Source organism: Taudactylus pleione, unplaced genomic scaffold (genome assembly GCF_031769625.1).
Source record: "Taudactylus pleione unplaced genomic scaffold, aTauple2 ptg000114l, whole genome shotgun sequence".
Taxonomy (NCBI): domain Eukaryota; kingdom Metazoa; phylum Chordata; class Amphibia; order Anura; family Myobatrachidae; genus Taudactylus; species Taudactylus pleione.
In genome coordinates, this window is record NW_028284516.1 from 5,226,348 (window position 1) to 5,244,142 (window position 17,795).

General features: G+C 45.2%; 1 protein-coding gene across 2 annotated transcripts in view; it reads right to left on the reverse strand.

The window, feature by feature from the left end:
- Nucleotides 1–17,795, reverse strand: part of NECAB1 (N-terminal EF-hand calcium binding protein 1) — a 298,804-nt gene that overhangs the window by 166,017 nt on the left and 114,992 nt on the right. For both annotated transcript variants that reach the window (XM_088471513.1, XM_088471514.1), the window contains one exon: nt 7,190–7,215. In XM_088471513.1, the coding sequence (XP_088327639.1) occupies nt 7,190–7,215 (26 nt within the window). The remainder of the gene's footprint in view (nt 1–7,189; nt 7,216–17,795) is intronic.

Here is a 17,795-nt window from a genome sequence, read left to right on the forward strand (position 1 = left end):
ATAACATATATCTGCTGTTCTCTCAATAATTAGAGAAATGTTCAGGAAATACTTATATAAATATACATTCTATAACATTCTGTTTTCCCCTCTACATTTGCATCAGTCAGTGGTAGCTGCTAGTTTTACACATTTTGTTTTCCATTAACTCATTAGGCTATCAGAATAATCATGGCTAAAGATCTAGCTTTACCTATTCAACATTACACACTGAAAATGAGCAAATTGATCATAATTTAAATTATTTTAAAATGTCACAGATAATTAGAACAATCATGAAACTTGACTATAAAAAATATCAAATATATTAATTGTGCTAGTCTGAATCAACAGTACCATCAATTAGTGGCATTTGTCTAGAAAGGTGAAATTAATTAAAAATAGATTAAAAAAACTGCACTTTCATTCATTAACATGGAAAATGCTTCAATTTAAACTTATGAATCCAGTGCAAATTTGTCTTTCAGTCCTAACTAGTATGAAACAGTGCACGTATTTGGGAGTGTTTACTGAAAAGTTATTTATTTGAAATCAATATGAAGGGGTATATTTACTAAGGTGCGGGTTTTTAGAAGTGGTTTTGTTGCCCATAACAACCAATCAGATTCTACTTAACATTTATCTAGCACCTTCTAGAAGGTAATAGCTAGAATCTGATTGGTTGCTATGGGCAACAAAACCACTTCTAAAAACCCGCACCTTAGTAAATATACCCCGAAGCCTGGAGTAGTGGAATTTTTACTGTATAATGGTGCCCGTGTTGCCCACCGTACACTCAGAACAGGGTTCCATATTTCTCTCCAGGAACATGGTGCTGTAACAGAAGATTGCAAAGAATATGGCATCTTGCGCCATATTCCCAGATGGGGGAGGAGGGATAGCCCAGGGCGGGCCATTGCACATGGGCCATCTAATATATGAAAATTCCCCCATGTACAGCAAAATAATAATAATAATGATAATAATAATAATAATAGTAATAGTAATAATGTTATTCAAAACATGAGTGTTGCACTGCTCACGGGTCTCCTACTGCTCAAGTGTCTCGTGCTGCTTATGTGTTTCATACTGCTCATGCATATTGTACTGCTCATGCGTCTCGTACTGCTCATGCGTCTCCTACTGCTCATCTGTCTCATACTTCTCATCTGTCTCATACTGCTCATGCGTCTCGTACTGTTCATGCGTCTCGTACTGTTCATGCGTCTCGTACTGTTCATGCGTCTCGTACTGTTCATGCGTCTCGTACTGCTCATGCGTCTCGTACTGCTCATGCGTCTCGTACTGCTCATGCGTCTAATACTGCTCATGCGTCTCATACTGCTCATTCTTCTCATACTGCTCATGCGTCTCATACTGCTCATGCGTCTCATACTGCTCATGCGTCTCGTACTGCTCATGCGTCTCGTACTGCTCATGCGCAGGGCCGGATTGAGGGCCACATAGGCCTGGAGCTGAAAATGACCAAGGGCCTATTATGAGAAGCAGAGGAGGCGTGACCAGTGCTGTGAGGGTGTGGTCAGTGCCATGTGGGTGTGTACACCAACTATACTCTTAGCCCCAATGTCTCCGTTAATATGTAAAAGAAAAAAAATGCTTAATTTTGTGAGGTAAAATTGTATTTCTATGATTTATGATTTATGGCTGATCATATGGAGAGCAGATGGCCAGACAACATCATGTTGTCATGACAATGGGCCTATTTTTATGTGGAGGCCTGGAGCTGTAGCTCCATCCGCCCCATTGTTAATCTGGCCCTGCTCATGCGTCTCGTACTGCTCATGCGTCTAATACTGCTCATTCTTCTCCTACTGCTCATGCGTCTCGTACTGCTCATGCGTCTAATACTGCTCATTCTTCTCCTACTGCTCATGCGTCTAATACTGCTCATGCGTCTCATACTGCTCATGTGTCTTGTACTGTTAATGCGTCTCATACTGCCGCTGTGTCTCATACTGCTCATGCGTCTCGTATTGACCATGCGTCTCATAATGCCCATGCGTATCATACTGCTCATGTGTCTCATACTGCCGATGTGTCTCATACTACTTATGCGTCTCGCACTGCCCATGCGTCTCATACTTCTCATTTGTCTTATACTGCTCATGTGTCTTATACTGTTAATGCGTCTCATACTGCTCATGCGTCTCCTACTGCTCATGCGTGTCATACTGCTCATGTGTCTCATACTGCTCATGTGTCTCATACTGCCCATGCATCTCATATAGTTCATGCGTTTCATACTGCCGATGTGTCTCATACTGCTTATGCGTCTCGTACTGCCCATGCGTCTCATACTTCTCATTTGTCTTATACTGCTCATTTGTCTTATACTGTTAATGCGTCTCATAGTGCTCATGTGTCTCATACTGCTCATGCGTCTCATACTGCTCATGCGTCTCATACTGCTCATGCGTCTCATACTGCTCATGTGTCTTATACTGCTCATGCATCTCATAATGCCCATGCATCTCCTACTGCACATGCATCTCCTACTGCCCATGTGTGTCATACTGCTCATGTGTCTCATACTACTCATGCGTCTCATACTGCTCATGTGTCTCATACTGCTCATGTGTCTCATACTGCTCATGTGTCTCATACTGCCCATGCATCTCATATAGTTCATGCGTCTCATACTGCCGATGTGTCTCATACTGCTTATGCGTCTCATACTGCCCATGCATCTCATATTTCTCTTGTGTCTTATACTGTTAATGCGTTTCATACTGCTCATGTGTCTCATACTGCTCATGCGTCTCATACTGCTCATGCGTCTCATACTGCCCATGCATCTCATACTGCCCATGCATCTCCTACTGCTCATGTGTCTCATACTGCTCATGTGTCTCATACTGCTCATGTGTCTCGTACTGCTCATGCGTCTCATACTGCCCACGCGTCTCATACTGCCCACGCGTCTCATACTGCCCACGCGTCTCATACTGCCCACGCGTCTCATACTGCCCACGCGTCTCATACTGCCCACGCGTCTCATACTTCTCATGTGTCTTATACTGTTAATGCGTCTCATACTGCTCATGCATCTCATACTGCTCATGCGTCTCATACTGTTCATGTGTCTCATACTGCCGATGTGTCTCATACTGCTCATGCGTCTCATACTGCCCATGCATCTCATAATGCCCATGCATCTCCTACTGCTCATGTGTGTCATACTGCTCATGTGTCTCATACTGCTCATGCGTCTCATACTGCTCATGCGTCTCATACTGCTCATGCGTCTCATACTGCTCATGCGTCTCATACTGCTCATGCGTCTCATACTGCTCATGCGTCTCATACTGTTCATGCGTCTCATACTGCCCACGCGTCTCATACTGCCCACGCGTCTCATACTGCCCACGCGTCTCATACTGCCCACGCGTCTCATACTGCCCACGCGTCTCATACTTCTCATGTGTCTTATACTGTTAATGCGTCTCATACTGCTCATTCATCTGATACTGCTCATGTGTCTTATACTGTTAATGCGTCTCATACTGCCCATGCATCTCATACTGCTCATGCGTCTTATACTGCTCATGCATCTCATAATGCCCATGCATCTCCTACTGCACATGCATCTCCTACTGCCCATGTGTGTCATACTGCTCATGTGTCTCATACTACTCATGCGTCTCATACTGCTCATGTGTCTCATACTGCTCATGTGTCTCATACTGCTCATGTGTCTCATACTGCCCATGCATCTCATATAGTTCATGCGTCTCATACTGCCGATGTGTCTCATACTGCTTATGCGTCTCATACTGCCCATGCATCTCATATTTCTCTTGTGTCTTATACTGTTAATGCGTTTCATACTGCTCATGTGTCTCATACTGCTCATGCGTCTCATACTGCCCATGCATCTCATACTGCCCATGCGTCTCCTACTGCTCATGTGTCTCATACTGCTCATGCGTCTCATACTGCCCACGCGTCTCATACTGCCCACGCGTCTCATACTGCCCACGCGTCTCATACTGCCCACGCGTCTCATACTGCCCACGCGTCTCATACTGCCCACGCGTCTCATACTGCCCACGCGTCTCATACTGCCCACGCGTCTCATACTTCTCATGTGTCTTATACTGTTAATGCGTCTCATACTGCTCATTCATCTGATACTGCTCATGTGTCTTATACTGTTAATGCGTCTCATACTGCCCATGCATCTCATACTGCTCATGCGTCTCATACTGTTCACGCGTCTCATACTGCCCACGCGTCTCATACTGCCCACGCGTCTCATACTGCCCACGCGTCTCATACTGCCCACGCGTCTCATACTGCCCACGCGTCTCATACTGCCCACGCGTCTCATACTTCTCATGTGTCTTATACTGTTAATGCGTCTCATACTGCTCATTCATCTGATACTGCTCATGTGTCTTATACTGTTAATGCGTCTCATACTGCCCATGCATCTCATACTGCCCATGCATCTCATACTGTTCATGCGTCTCACACTGCTCATGCGTCTCACACTGCTCATGCGTCTCATACTGCCGATGTGTCTCATACTGCTCATGCGTCTCGTACTGCCCATGCGTCTCATAATGCCCATGCATTTCCTACTGCTCATGTGTCTCATACTGCTCATGCGTCTCATACTGCTCATGTGTCTTATACTGTTAATGCGTCTCATACTGCTCATGCGTCTCCTACTGCTCATGCGTCTCCTACTGCTCATGCGTCTCATACTGCCCATGCATCTCATACTGCTCAAGCGTCTCATACTGCTCAAGCGTCTCATACTTCTCATGTGTCTTATACTGTTAATGCGTCTCATACTGCTCATGTGTCTCATACTGCCGATGTGTCTCATACTGTCCATGTGTCTCATACTGCCCATGCATCTCCTACTGCTCATGTGTCTCATACTTCTCATGTGTCTTATACTGTTAATGCGTCTCATACTGCTCATGTGTCTCATACTGCTCATGCATCTCATACATACTGCTCATGCGTCTCATACTGCTCATGTGTCTCATACTACTCATGCGTCTCATACTACTCATGCGTCTCATACTGCCGCTGTGTCTCATACTGCTCATGCGTCTCGTACTGCCCATGCGTCTCATAATGCCCATGCATCTCCTACTGCTCATGTGTCTCATACTTCTCATGTGTCTTATACTGTTAATGCATCTCATACTGCTCATGCATCTCATACTTCTCATGTGTCTTATACTGTTAATGCATCTCATACTGCCCATGTGTCTCGTATTTCTGTGATGGTCTATAATAATTTGTAGAGTGTTTATTAAAGCATAAGGTTCATCAGTACTTAGGAGAAAAAGCTAATCATGAGATCAAACCAACAGCTGATACAGAGGAACAGCTGACAACTCCCGAAATAGGACACTAAGTTTGGACTCCGTGAGGACAAGACAGAGTGAAGACCCTCTGACACATCTTATGTGCTGTTAACGAATTTTATGAATAGTCTGCTGTTAACCATTTTTGCAAATGCTTGCAACACAGCAGTTTTCTTGAACCTATAAAAGGTAGCTTAAAGAGGATGTACCTCAGAGCTGAGTTGAATTCGTCACAGTGTGTGCTGAGTTTACTTATCTCCCCAGCCAGCTGGAAAAAGAGAAGAGCAGAGTTTCTCCCCTTGGTCTAGGGGTAGGAAGACTCGTCACCCTAACACTTCTCATCCATCTAGTACTGCTCATGTGTCTCATACTTCTCATATGTCTTATACTGTTCATGTGTCTCATACTGCCCATGCGTCTCCTACTGCCCATGTGTCTCGTACTGTTCATGAGTCTCGTACTTCTCATGCATCTCATACTGCTCATGCATCTCGTACTGCTCATGCATCTTATAATGCTCATGCATCTTATACTGTTCATGCGTCTCCTACTGTTGATGCATCTCCTACTGCTCATGCATCTCGTACTGCTCATGCCGTACTTCTCTTGCATCTGATACTGCTCATGCGTTTTGTACTGCAAGTGTGTCCAGGACTACTCAAGCCATACTGCTCATGTGACTCGTACTGCTCATGCGTTTTGTACTGCTCATGTGTTTCGTAACTGCTCATGCGTCTCGTACTGCTCATGCCATACTTCTCTTGCATCTCGTATTGCTCATGTGTCTCGTACTGCTCATGCGTTTTGTACTGCACATGTGTTTAGTACCTGCTCATGCATCTTACTGCTCATGTGCACTGCTCGTGCATCTCCTACTGCTCATGTGTCTAGTACTGCTCATGTGTCTAGTACTGCTCATGTGTCTAGTACTGCTCATGCATCTCCTACTGCTCATGTGTCTAGTACTGCTCATGCATCTTGTACTGCTCATGTGTCTAGTACTGCTCATGCATCTCCTACTGCTCATGCATCTTGTACTGCTCATGCATCTCCAACTGCTCATGCATCTCCTACTGCTCATGTGTCTAGTACTGCTCATGCGTCTTGTACTGCTCATGTGTCTAGTACTGCTCATGCATCTTGTACTGCTCATGCGTCTAGTACTGCTCATGCATCTTGTATTGCTCATCCATCTCATATTGCTCATCCATCTCATATTGCTCATGTGTCTCGTACTGCTCATGCGTCTCGTACTGCTCATGTGTCTCGTACTGCTCATGTGTCTCGTACTGCTCATGTGTCTCATACTGCTCATGTGTCTCGTACTGCTCATGTGTCTCGTACTGCTCATGTGTCTCGTACTGCTCATGTGTCTCGTACTGCTCATGCCTTTCTCGTACTGCACCTGCGTCTCATACTGCACCTGCGTTTCATACTGCTAATGCGTCTCATACTGCTAATGCGTCTCATACTGCTAATGCGTCTCATACTGCTAATGCGTCTCATACTGCTAATGGTGGCCATTCTGCTTCACATACGTAAGTGTTGATTTTGTGACTTATAGGCTACAATGGCCAACAACATTCTACAGCTATGGGGACTGCGACTGCAATTGCTGACGGGGAGAGATATCTGCTGCAGTAGCACCTTCTTATATAGCCCCAATACTCTGAATTGCACAAAAAAGATAACATAATAAAAACAGTCCTGTTATTATTTTAAAGCGATTACTACTTAGCACATGTCTTTAAGATCATGCATAAAAATAATGTTAATTGCTAGTTACTCATCATGTACAGTTCAAAAATGCTCCATATACAAAGTAAACATCAATAAAATAATAATATAACAAATTATCTTACCATATAATTCTTCTGTGTCCAGGTTGCTAAAAAAAAAAAGGAAAAATACGTTATAGTTAGACATGTGTCAAAATTAAAGGAAAACTAAACCTAAAGAGTTAAGTTCTCATTTGTGAAAGATGATGGTAAAATGAAATTGCTCTGGGTTGAGCTGTCATTGAAGCTATATTTATATGACAAACTTAAGCGATTCCTCTCCCCTTTATAATAAACAGCTCCACAGCTGTAAGTACTCCCTAATGTGATGCTATACAAAATGATTGACAATCATGCTCATGGCGTTGGTTACGTTCTGTTATATTGTGGGAGTATGCAAACATGGGTGTGCCTACAGTATACTGTACTTGTATGTGCAAGAAATATATATCCAGCCGTAAGTTTTTAATTCAATGTATATTTATTTACATTCTTTGCTTATTCGGTTTATATTATGTAATTTCAGGGCTCATCCTGTTTGTTGCCCTTGATAGATACGTTTATGCTTGTGATGTGCGCAGATCCTTATAGTTCCATTAGCATTTGATCCTGACCAATTTCTGGCCCTGTGGACCTTGGACCTCATTCAGACCCACTTGCAAGCCCTGAGCGCTCGCAAGCAGGTCGATGTTTAGGCCCTGCGCACGCGCAGCGGCCGCACTGCGCGTGCGCAAGCCCCGGAGCGAGAGAGACATTCTCTCGCTCCGGGGCTCGCTAAATAAGGGGCGGCTGTCGATGTTGATCGACAGCTCGAACCGTTTTGTAGGGAGGGAGGGGGGATGGTTTCACAAACGGAGGCGTTCCTTAAGGAACGCAAGCCATTTGTGGGCGGCCGCACTGCCATCAGCAGTGATGTCAGTGGGGAGCTTCCTGCTCGATCAGAGTAGGAAGCTCCCTGGGGCTTGCGGTTGCCTATACCCAACCTCAAGGGTCTCGTCGCAAGCCCAGATTGTCGCGATGGTCTTGACCATCGCGACCATCAACCTGGTCGCTCGCTAAAGCTGTGAGTGGTAACCCACAGCTTAGCTAGCGACCAGGAGGCGGCCACACTTCAAAAGACAAGCTCCCACCCTCATTCAGGGCGAGTGCTCGCATTTTGCGAGTGCCTCTGAATGAGGGCCCTTATGTAATAGCCTTGCTTTGGTTTTATGTTTTCATTTATTGCCACATTAACAATACGGGCTAACTCACTAGAATTGCTCCCATGCCTGCCTCTCATATGCTCATTCTGTTATATCCTTGCATTAAATTTGGACTATTCTATTCAAATGCTAGTTTTTGTACTGCCTTTGTTGCAGTTAATAGCCTATTGCTGAACATGTTCTGACTTTGACCCTGACATTTGTGCCTTTGAACTTAGGGTCCGATTCAGACCCGCTCGCTAGATGTGTATGCTCACACCAAGCGTATGCAAATCTGGCACACACCCAGCAAGGCAGGCGATCGCACGGCAAGGCATTAGCATGCCCACTATGTCTTGGCGTGCGATCACTGTGTGTATGCAGACACCCACCAGCCTGTCTTAAGACACCCACTTGACCACATCATCTCCAGGAAGTGTATGCAACCATTGGTACATCGGCACCATCGGAAGCGAACGCAATGCTTGAGGTTGACTATACCCTACCGCAAACACTGTGATCACTTCAGTGTGAAATACAACCAGGTGACGTGTACTATGATGATGCCTATTAATTATGCATGCCTCTGAAATGGCGTAAAACACTCAGGCATGCCTGCATTCGCACTTCCACTCCCCCGTTCCCAGTGGCCTGCAATTGTCACCACACACAAATGGCTTCTCCTGTCACTCATTCTGCTAATATAGCAAATACCTCAATACTGTTCAGTATTTTACTCTAAAGTGCACACATTATTCCGTCCAGCAACAGAACAGTATTGCTTGCTGCATGATCACTGACCTATAACAGGCATGTATTTGTAATCCACAATTGGTAATAGCGAGCTTAGCATAATGCTGTTCTTTCCCGATTCCAGAGAGCAATAGCTTTGGCTTTCCAATGATAAGGCAAAACAAACACAGTTTCACTTGCAATATATGCAAATTATCTTCAGCACTGTCTCAGCTGGCGCTTCTGCAGCAATCAATCAGTGCACCATCAGCAGTTATTCAGTGGCTTATGTCACATCCCCCCTCTCCCGAAACCCCGGGTTTGGTCTGAAGCCCAGGGTTCTTCTTCTATGGGTAAAGGGGGTAATATTGTGTAAAATCAAAGAAAACTATTGTATTTTACAGTGGAACTACAGGTGCCAGCATGCCTACCCTTTGGCACTTGTGGAACTACAAGTGCCAGCAGGCGGCCGGCACCCGTATCTCCACTGTAAAATAAATAGTTAAATAAAGACATAACACAGACATCTTAGACAGTAGAAGTTTATTACACACATACATCAATTACATATACTTACCTGTACCAGCTGGTCTGTCCACCTCTCCAAGTAGATATCCATGTGGAATGACCTGCAAAAAAGATTGTATACTCACCTCCATCCTCGCGCTGGTCTCCGTAGTATCCAGAGGGTCTTTGCAAAAAAACAAACCGAGTACCCAATCCATATACTTACCATTAGCGGTGTATGTGTGTGACCACATTCACTGCTAACCGGCTCCCGACTGTTCAGTGAGAACAGTCAGGAGCCACCAGCCAATCAGCAGCCGCTAACTGTAGTGCGGCCGCTGATTGGCTCCGGCTCCTGACTGTTCTCACTGTTCAGTCAGAAGCCGGTTAGTGGGGTATGTGGTCACACACATACACTGCTAATGGTAAGTATATGGATCGGGTACTCAGTTTGTTTTTTTTGCAAAGACTCCCCTGGATGTTACGGAGACCAGTGCCAGGATCTAGGTGACTATAGACTCTTTTTTCCAGCTACAGCCGTTGATTCTACTTGGAGAAGGGGAAAGAAACACCTGGAAGCAGGTAAATATGTGTGAGTGAGTATTTTACTTTGCACAGTGTGATGTCATTATTTAACTATTTATTTTACTGTGGGGGTACAGGTGTCGGCCGCCTGCTGGCACTTGTAGTTTCACAAGTGCCAAAGGGCAGGCATGCTGGCACCTGTAGTTCCACTGTAAAATACAATAGTTTACTTTATTTATATTTTTCACTTTATTACCCCTGTACCCACCGCTCCAGGGGTGTGGGGAAGAGCCCTGGGCTTCAGACCAAGCCTGGGGTTCCGGGGGGGGACCCTTGTTGGAGGGGTCCCCACTTCCTCTGAGATCCCCAGCTTGGCCTGACTGGCTTGGGCTGATAATGCTTTGGCCGCGGAGCCCCGATAAAAGGGTCTCCGGGTTGGTAGCATTACACCCCGTCGTTTTTGGTCTGGTGCTGGTTTTAATTATAGGTGGGCTCCTACACTATTTTTTCCGCCCTATAATTAAACCCAAGACTGGCCCTGCAGCCAGTTGTTGGTTCCTACATTACCTGGAATCCTACTCATTTTGTTCCCCATAAATTTTTATGTCCGGGGCTGGTTAAGCTTTAGGGGGGGACCCTATGTAATTGAACCCATTTTTTAACAGCCTAGACAACAAGCAGCCTTCACATATCTCACTGATATGTGCAGGCTGCTTGCTTGGGAGAATTTGGCAGTGAGAAGATACTGCAATCGCGGGTGAGTAATCTCTTTCAAAACGTGCTAATCAGGGGATATATCTTGTTCTACTTCACCATCGGCCATCTCACTCTCCGCTAAACTCACTTCTTGGTAGATTTGAGAGTTTCAGGAGCCTCAAATCACCTGAGTTTCTGCAAAGCTAATCGAGTAAAAAAAAAAGCAAACTCGACCAGACTCGATTCTTAGTAAATTTACCCCCTAGTCCCACTCACTGCAACAGAAGTGGAGCTATGTCAGCCTAGTACATCACGAGTAAAGACGTGGAATGACCCCATTGCAATGTGTCAACTCCCCTAGTGCAACCACTCATATACCATCCCTCACCAGTCCAGCGGTGTCTCCACTGTGTCCACTACCCCAGTATGGTGTGACCAGACCACTTTTTGGAAACATGTGGCCCAAATGACAAAAATACAAAGCTGAAATGCTGGCAGCTAAGCTTTATGACCATCACCCAAGGCATTGTCTCTCCTTATTTTGGGCCAGTGCTCGAAGCATACCGGCACTTCAAGTACTGAGCTGCCCACCACAACATCTAGTGCCAGGCCGCAAGATGGTTTGCAAGCCACCAGCCACAACATCTGGTGACGGCCCACCAGATGGTCCGCGAGCCACCCGACGCAACATCTGGTGCCGCCCGCCAGAAGATCTGTTGCCGGGTCATCGGTGCCGGTCCATGAACCAAATGGAACTCAAGGGCCAGCAGTCAATCAGGAGTCGCCATAGCAGTGCTTCCTGATTGGCTGCCAGTCCGTGAGCTCCGATTGTTTTGCGGACAGCACCAGATTTGAAATGATGGTGGCATTGCGTCGCTGTTTCTCCATGGATGCCTGCTGGGCAGGCACCAAATACATGAAAGTCATGATGAGACTGAGGCTGCTGTAGGGACACAAAGGAGAGGCTTAACTGTGGGGCATTGCTATGTGTAAGAGGCATTGTTGCTGGGTGGCATAATTTTTACTACAAATCACTTATAAAGGGCATTAATGTGTGACATCATTTGTACGGGGAATTACTGTGTGGCATAATGTGTAAGGGGCATTACTGTGTGGCATAATGTGTTATTAGGGGCATTACTGTATGTGGCATAATGTGTAATAAGGAACACTACTACTGCATAATGTGTTATAATACACAAAGGGGTATTATGGTGTGGTACTTCCTTTTAAGTGGCCACGCACCTTTTTCTAGAGAACGCATAAATACAACCTTAGATTTTTCATACCCCCACTTCAAATTTCCCACTTTGACTACTGCTTTGGGCTCCATTTAACAAAGAGTCATATTCCTATTAGCACTTTTTTCTGAGGTTAATAGGGGTTATGGCATCAGTTGAGTTGCCAGTAACCCATTGCCAACAGCGTTAGGAAGCCGTACAAGAGGGAGACACTGCTGAACCAGTAAGGAATGGTATATGCTAGCGGCATATTAGTACGTGTCACTTAGTGATGCAGTGATACTAAACAACACAAGGGAATTATTTGAAAGCCTGCAAAGGCTTTACCTGCCACATTTCTCCTGCATCTTAAGCATGTTATCTGAAGCATGGAGTTAGAAGCAGAGTTTGAAATGGTTTAGAACTTGGACTACTCTCTAACCCAAAATGTAATAATTTCTCAAACACTGCAGATCAGGAATGGTGCAACCCCACCCTCCATTCAACTCCCCTGAGACTGGGTTTGGGTGGCAGTCTCATGCTGCAGCCAAATCACACTCAACAATCTGCACACTGGAGCGAGGGAAATGCTAGGCGCAGCCTGAGTCATGTGGCTTGTTGGAGTTTGCTCTAGTATTTTTAATTTCTGATTAACTTTAACATGGTTTTTAACTTATAATGCTGTCACCATTCTTTTTCATACAACCTTTTTATACCTTTGTTTTCAGCTTCTCAATATTTATTCTCTTCCCTCCGCCTGGATGTTATACTTCCGCTACTTGTACGCCCTGCCAGATATAACCTACACAGTGTGCCCTAGATAGCTGCCTCGGATGGTTCTTTCTTGGGCAGGATGAACGCCCAACATGGCTGCCTTACCTGCTACACTCGTGGATGGGATGAAAAAAACATAGACCTTATGATTATGGTGGGATCCTACTCCTAGCATTAGGATGCTGCAACCACCCATTTTGTGTCATCTCTTCTAGGTATAACCTATTCCACCCACGGTAATCCTACATATTGCGCCCAAGATGGCTGCCTCCTCTGCTACCTTTCGTGGGTGGAATATGTAACCAGTGGAAGTTATTTCCCAAAATGCATCCACCAACCCTGCAATATGCTTATTGTGCTCTCTAGGTTTTGGTTGTTTTTAATTATCTCTGTGTGGTTTTCTATTTTCTGCAATACCAAATCCTTGTACAATGTACCATGTTTTCTGATGTCTGTAATGCGACTTTGAGTCCTACAGGAGAAAAGCGCTATATAAATAAAATTATTATTATTATTGAATGTTACCATGTAAAATAGTATAGTTGGTAAATGTCCCTTTATGGGACATTTATCAAACCTTGTAAAAAGGACAAATGGTGGTGTTGCCAATAGCAACCAATAAGATCCTAGCTATCATATATCTAGCACAATCTATAAAATGATAGCTAGATTCTGTTTGGTTGCTATGGGTTAGGCACCTCCCAGGTGCCTAACCCTAACCTTCCCCGCTAGTGCCTAAGCCTAACCTCCACCTCCCCGCATCCTAAACCTAATCTCCCCCACTAGTGCCTAAACCTAACCTCCCCCTCCCCGCACAATAAACCTAACACCCCCTCACCAGTGCCTAACCCTACCTCTCCCCCTAGTGCCGAACCCTAACCTCGCACCCTAAACCTAACTTCCCCCTAACACCCCGATACTTACCTTTCGGGATTCCGGTGGTCGGGATACTGGTGCCGGGATCCTGACCTATTGGGATTTCAGCGCCGGTATTCAGACCACCGGCATCCTGCAAGCCGGGATGCCGACTACATCCCGGTTGCTATAGCTAAGACCTCCACATGTCCATTCTAGAAGGTTTATTAAATTAACAGCAGTCAGTTCATGCTCTATGTTATGCCTGTTTCATATTTATGCAAGGTTCAACTGTCTAAAAATTATATTTTTTATAATGCACCAATGGATTTCAAATATATCTGAGCGTTATTCAGCTATTGCCAAATATAGTCTCCTATGTGACATAGGGCTTGATTCAGAGGTGGACGTAATGCCAATGCCAATGAGAGTGTGCATCTGTGTAGAGTCCTAAAACATCTACGGAGCATATGTATACACGGAGTCCACTCTTACATACGGACACGCTGCCATTAGAACCGGTGAGGCAAACACATGGGCATTCCTGCGTGGTGATTGGGAGGTGGCCTGAAGTGTGCGCAAAAAAGTCCATCTCGTGGGCGTGTTATAAGAGTGTCACGGGTGTGTCAGCGAATGCGGCTGCGCTCTCAGACGCGAAGTTGCAGTCAGAGCAGTCATGTTTAGGAGGCTGGTGCAAGCGTCGATGGTGAAGGAGATGGTGCGCCGATGGAGGAGTGTTTTAAACCACCGGCAGAGTTGCACAGTCATATGGGAATTGAAAGCGGGCGCCTCAGGGCTTGCACTGTTTGGCGCACACGAGTACACAAGGGGAGGGAAGAAACTATCATTTGCAAATTACAGCTACTGCCACTTTTCAAAAATTTTTGACCGCAGCTGCAATCATTCCCGGTTACTGTAGCGTAATAACATTTCAAGAGTTTTTGGGGGCTTTTTTTAAACACAGCTTATGGAAATGTTCCAAGGTAATAACATTAGCAGAAGTGCAATAGTCACAAAAAACAAGCAAACAACACTGAGAATGGACATATTCCTGGCTCAATAAAATATAATAAATGCCAGATGCATCCTGACAAACGGACATAACATAACCCAAAACAAATTAGTAATACCTGAGAAGTGGTTACACAGGATAAACAATAATTCTGTCTCGGAGAAAAAACCCTCTTTACATTTTAAAATATACTTCCAGATAGAGCAGAGAACTGTAGTTGAAGTCACGTCTGAATTGCTGCTTTCTGAGGAACTGACACAATCATGTATGTTCCTCCTACGCGTTCCACCTCCATGGGGACCCCAGCCTTGAAGCACAGTCTGCTGCTCCCCATGCTGTTTCCCTGTGCTGCCTGGCTGACCCCATTCCGAGTGCTGGCATCCTATTAAATTGGCCTCGTTATCTCTCTGGAGGAAAACTCTCAATAGAAAAGAAAATCGAATGCATCTATAGGTCTCTGGAAACACCATTCACGTAAAACACCTGTTATGTAGATATGAATGAATCAGTCCATTCATGAATAATTGAGTATATGCTGATTTGCTCTATCACAGAAGAACTGAAATATTCAATCCTGAAAATCATCTGGATATAAATTGTATTGTAAGCAACCCCCATATTGTACACATTAACCTTATAGATAGGCTTGGGTGGATATTATGATAAACATTGGGATGAACCGCTGACTACACAAATTGTCACTGTTTTCTCCAGAGAATGTCCATTGCGTCTTGACATTTAATTTATAAATGGGTTTAGGCATCAGGTGATTCCTCCTGCTTTAATTAATTAATGTCCCTATAGACCTCTGTGGAGATTGCGAACCAATTCAAATGATCAAAGCGAAAAACAGTTTTTTGCTGCAAAGTAATGACATCTTACTTTTAGCCCCGTCATAGAGCTTAGCTGTATACTTTGTCGTGTAAAAGTGCAATGTACATAACTCTTCCACCTTTTGCCAGCAGTGGTAGATTGGCGGTACATTAACGGCGAAAATGGAGGGGGAGTAGTTGTTTCACTGGAGCGATATGCTATATGTAAAGCGGCCTCTGATGGCTGGCGGGCCGTGGGATTTCCCGTGGAGGCCCGTCAGCTGGCATTCGCAAAGTATTGGTATGTGTGCCTACACATACCAATACTTGTCTGTATGGGTTCGGTTACTCGGTTTGTTATGTTGCCAAGACCCCTGGATGCTACAGAGAGCAGCGTGAGGATGGAGGTGAGAATAGGATCTTTATTCCAGGTACTCCAAACGGATTCTACATGGGAGAAGTGGACAGACCAGCTGGCTCAGGTAAGTATGTGTGAGTGAGGTAGGTAGGTGTGTAATAAAGTTTTACTTTAGACAGTGTGCGTGTACTGTTTTTTTTAAACTATTTATTTTATAGTGGAGGTACGGGTGCTGGCTGCCTGCTGGTACTTGTAGTTCCACAAGTGCAAAAGGGCAGGCATGCTGGCACCTATAGCTCCACTGTAAAATACAATAGTTTATAACTACTTTCCACATTACCCCCGTACCCACAGCCCAGGTATTCCAGGATTGAGCACCGGGCTTCACCCCAAGCAAGTTTTGGGAGAGAGGGGACCCCTTCTTGGGGGGGTCCCCACCTCCCCTGAGATTCCCGGCTCGGGCTGACCGGCTTGGGGTGTGAATGCTTTGGCCATGTAGCCCCGGTGATAGGGTCTCCTGGCTGTGGCATTACACCCTGGTCTGTTTGGGTCCAGTGCTGGTTTTAAACATAAGGTGACTCCTACGCATTTTTTCCCCCCTATATTTAAAACCAGCACTGGCCCTGCAACCAGGTGCTGGTTCTTAAATTACGGGGGAACCCTACTCATTTTGTACCCCGTTATTTTAGGAACCAGGACTGGCTGAGCAGTCCGAGGCTAGTTAAGCTTTTGGGGGGGACCCTACATCATGTTACATTTAACACGTTTTTTACAGGTACAACACACAAGCAGCCTTCACATCTCTCACTGATATGTGCAGGCTGCTTGCTCGGGAGAGTTTTGCAGAGAGAAAACACTGCAATCTCGGGTGAGTAATCTCATCTAAACTTGCTACTCCGGGGAGAAATCTCGATCTGCTTCACCATCGGCCATCTCACTTTCAGCTAAGCTCACTTCTTGGAAAAACAACCGAGTTTCAGTGATTTTCAGTGATGCTAATCGAGTTTAAAAAAAAAAAAACTCGATCAGACTCGACTCTTAGTAAATTTACCCCTTAATGTCCAATTGAAAACTGTTGGCATGGTATACTTGTTTGATATCTCTGGGCAAGCACAGCATATTCCATTTCTTCCTTTCACTGGAACATACATAAATATTACTGTACATGCAGCCTTTGCAATGTATGCTGGTGGGTTATAAGGAATATACTCTAGGTCACCAGTTGGAAGCTGGCTGTAGAGGTACTGATAACTGTACATTGCATGACCCGGTCAGATCACCGGATCTCATTTCCTCCAGTAGGCAATGTACTAAAATGTGTATGAGGGGTAGAGACCAGAAGCACCCTATGTACATCATATAAAGTAAGTCTGTATTCCTGGCAGGCTCGGTGACAGGGGGATACAAATGGGACACCTGTCCCAGGCCCCGAAGTTCCAAGGGGCCCTGAGTCTTGGATGATGCTGCCAGCCACCTATATTTATAAGGTAGTTTAAACTAAGTTCCACGTTGACCAGTGGCGTAATATGTAAATTCAGGTGCTCAAAAGTAACCCACCCCCCAGTAAACGTCACCAGGGTAATCAATGCCACTGTGGTGGCATCATTACTTGCAGTGGCGGTGCTTCTCTGTCTCTGACTCCGCTGCAACCCACCATGGCGCGGCAGCCTAGGAGCACCTGTAGGAGTCATGATGAGAAAACAACACTGCTATAGAGTGCAGACACCATCCATCCATCGGTGGATGATTTGCAGCTGGAGCGCCAGGCAGATAGCACAGCAGCGCTACCAGACCAGTGGTACCTACTACAGAAGAAGCACACTGCCAGGTCAGCAGTGGTGCACCCATGTGGATTGGATGGAAGATGAGTATATGTTTAGTTAATTTAATTACCTTTCCCAGCTGCCCTCATCAACTTGTTATTAAATCAATTCCTGGCTATAAACACAGACATGGTGGTTATGGGGATCTGATGCATAGATCATAACACTCAGTCATGGAATGCATAGCTCAAGCAT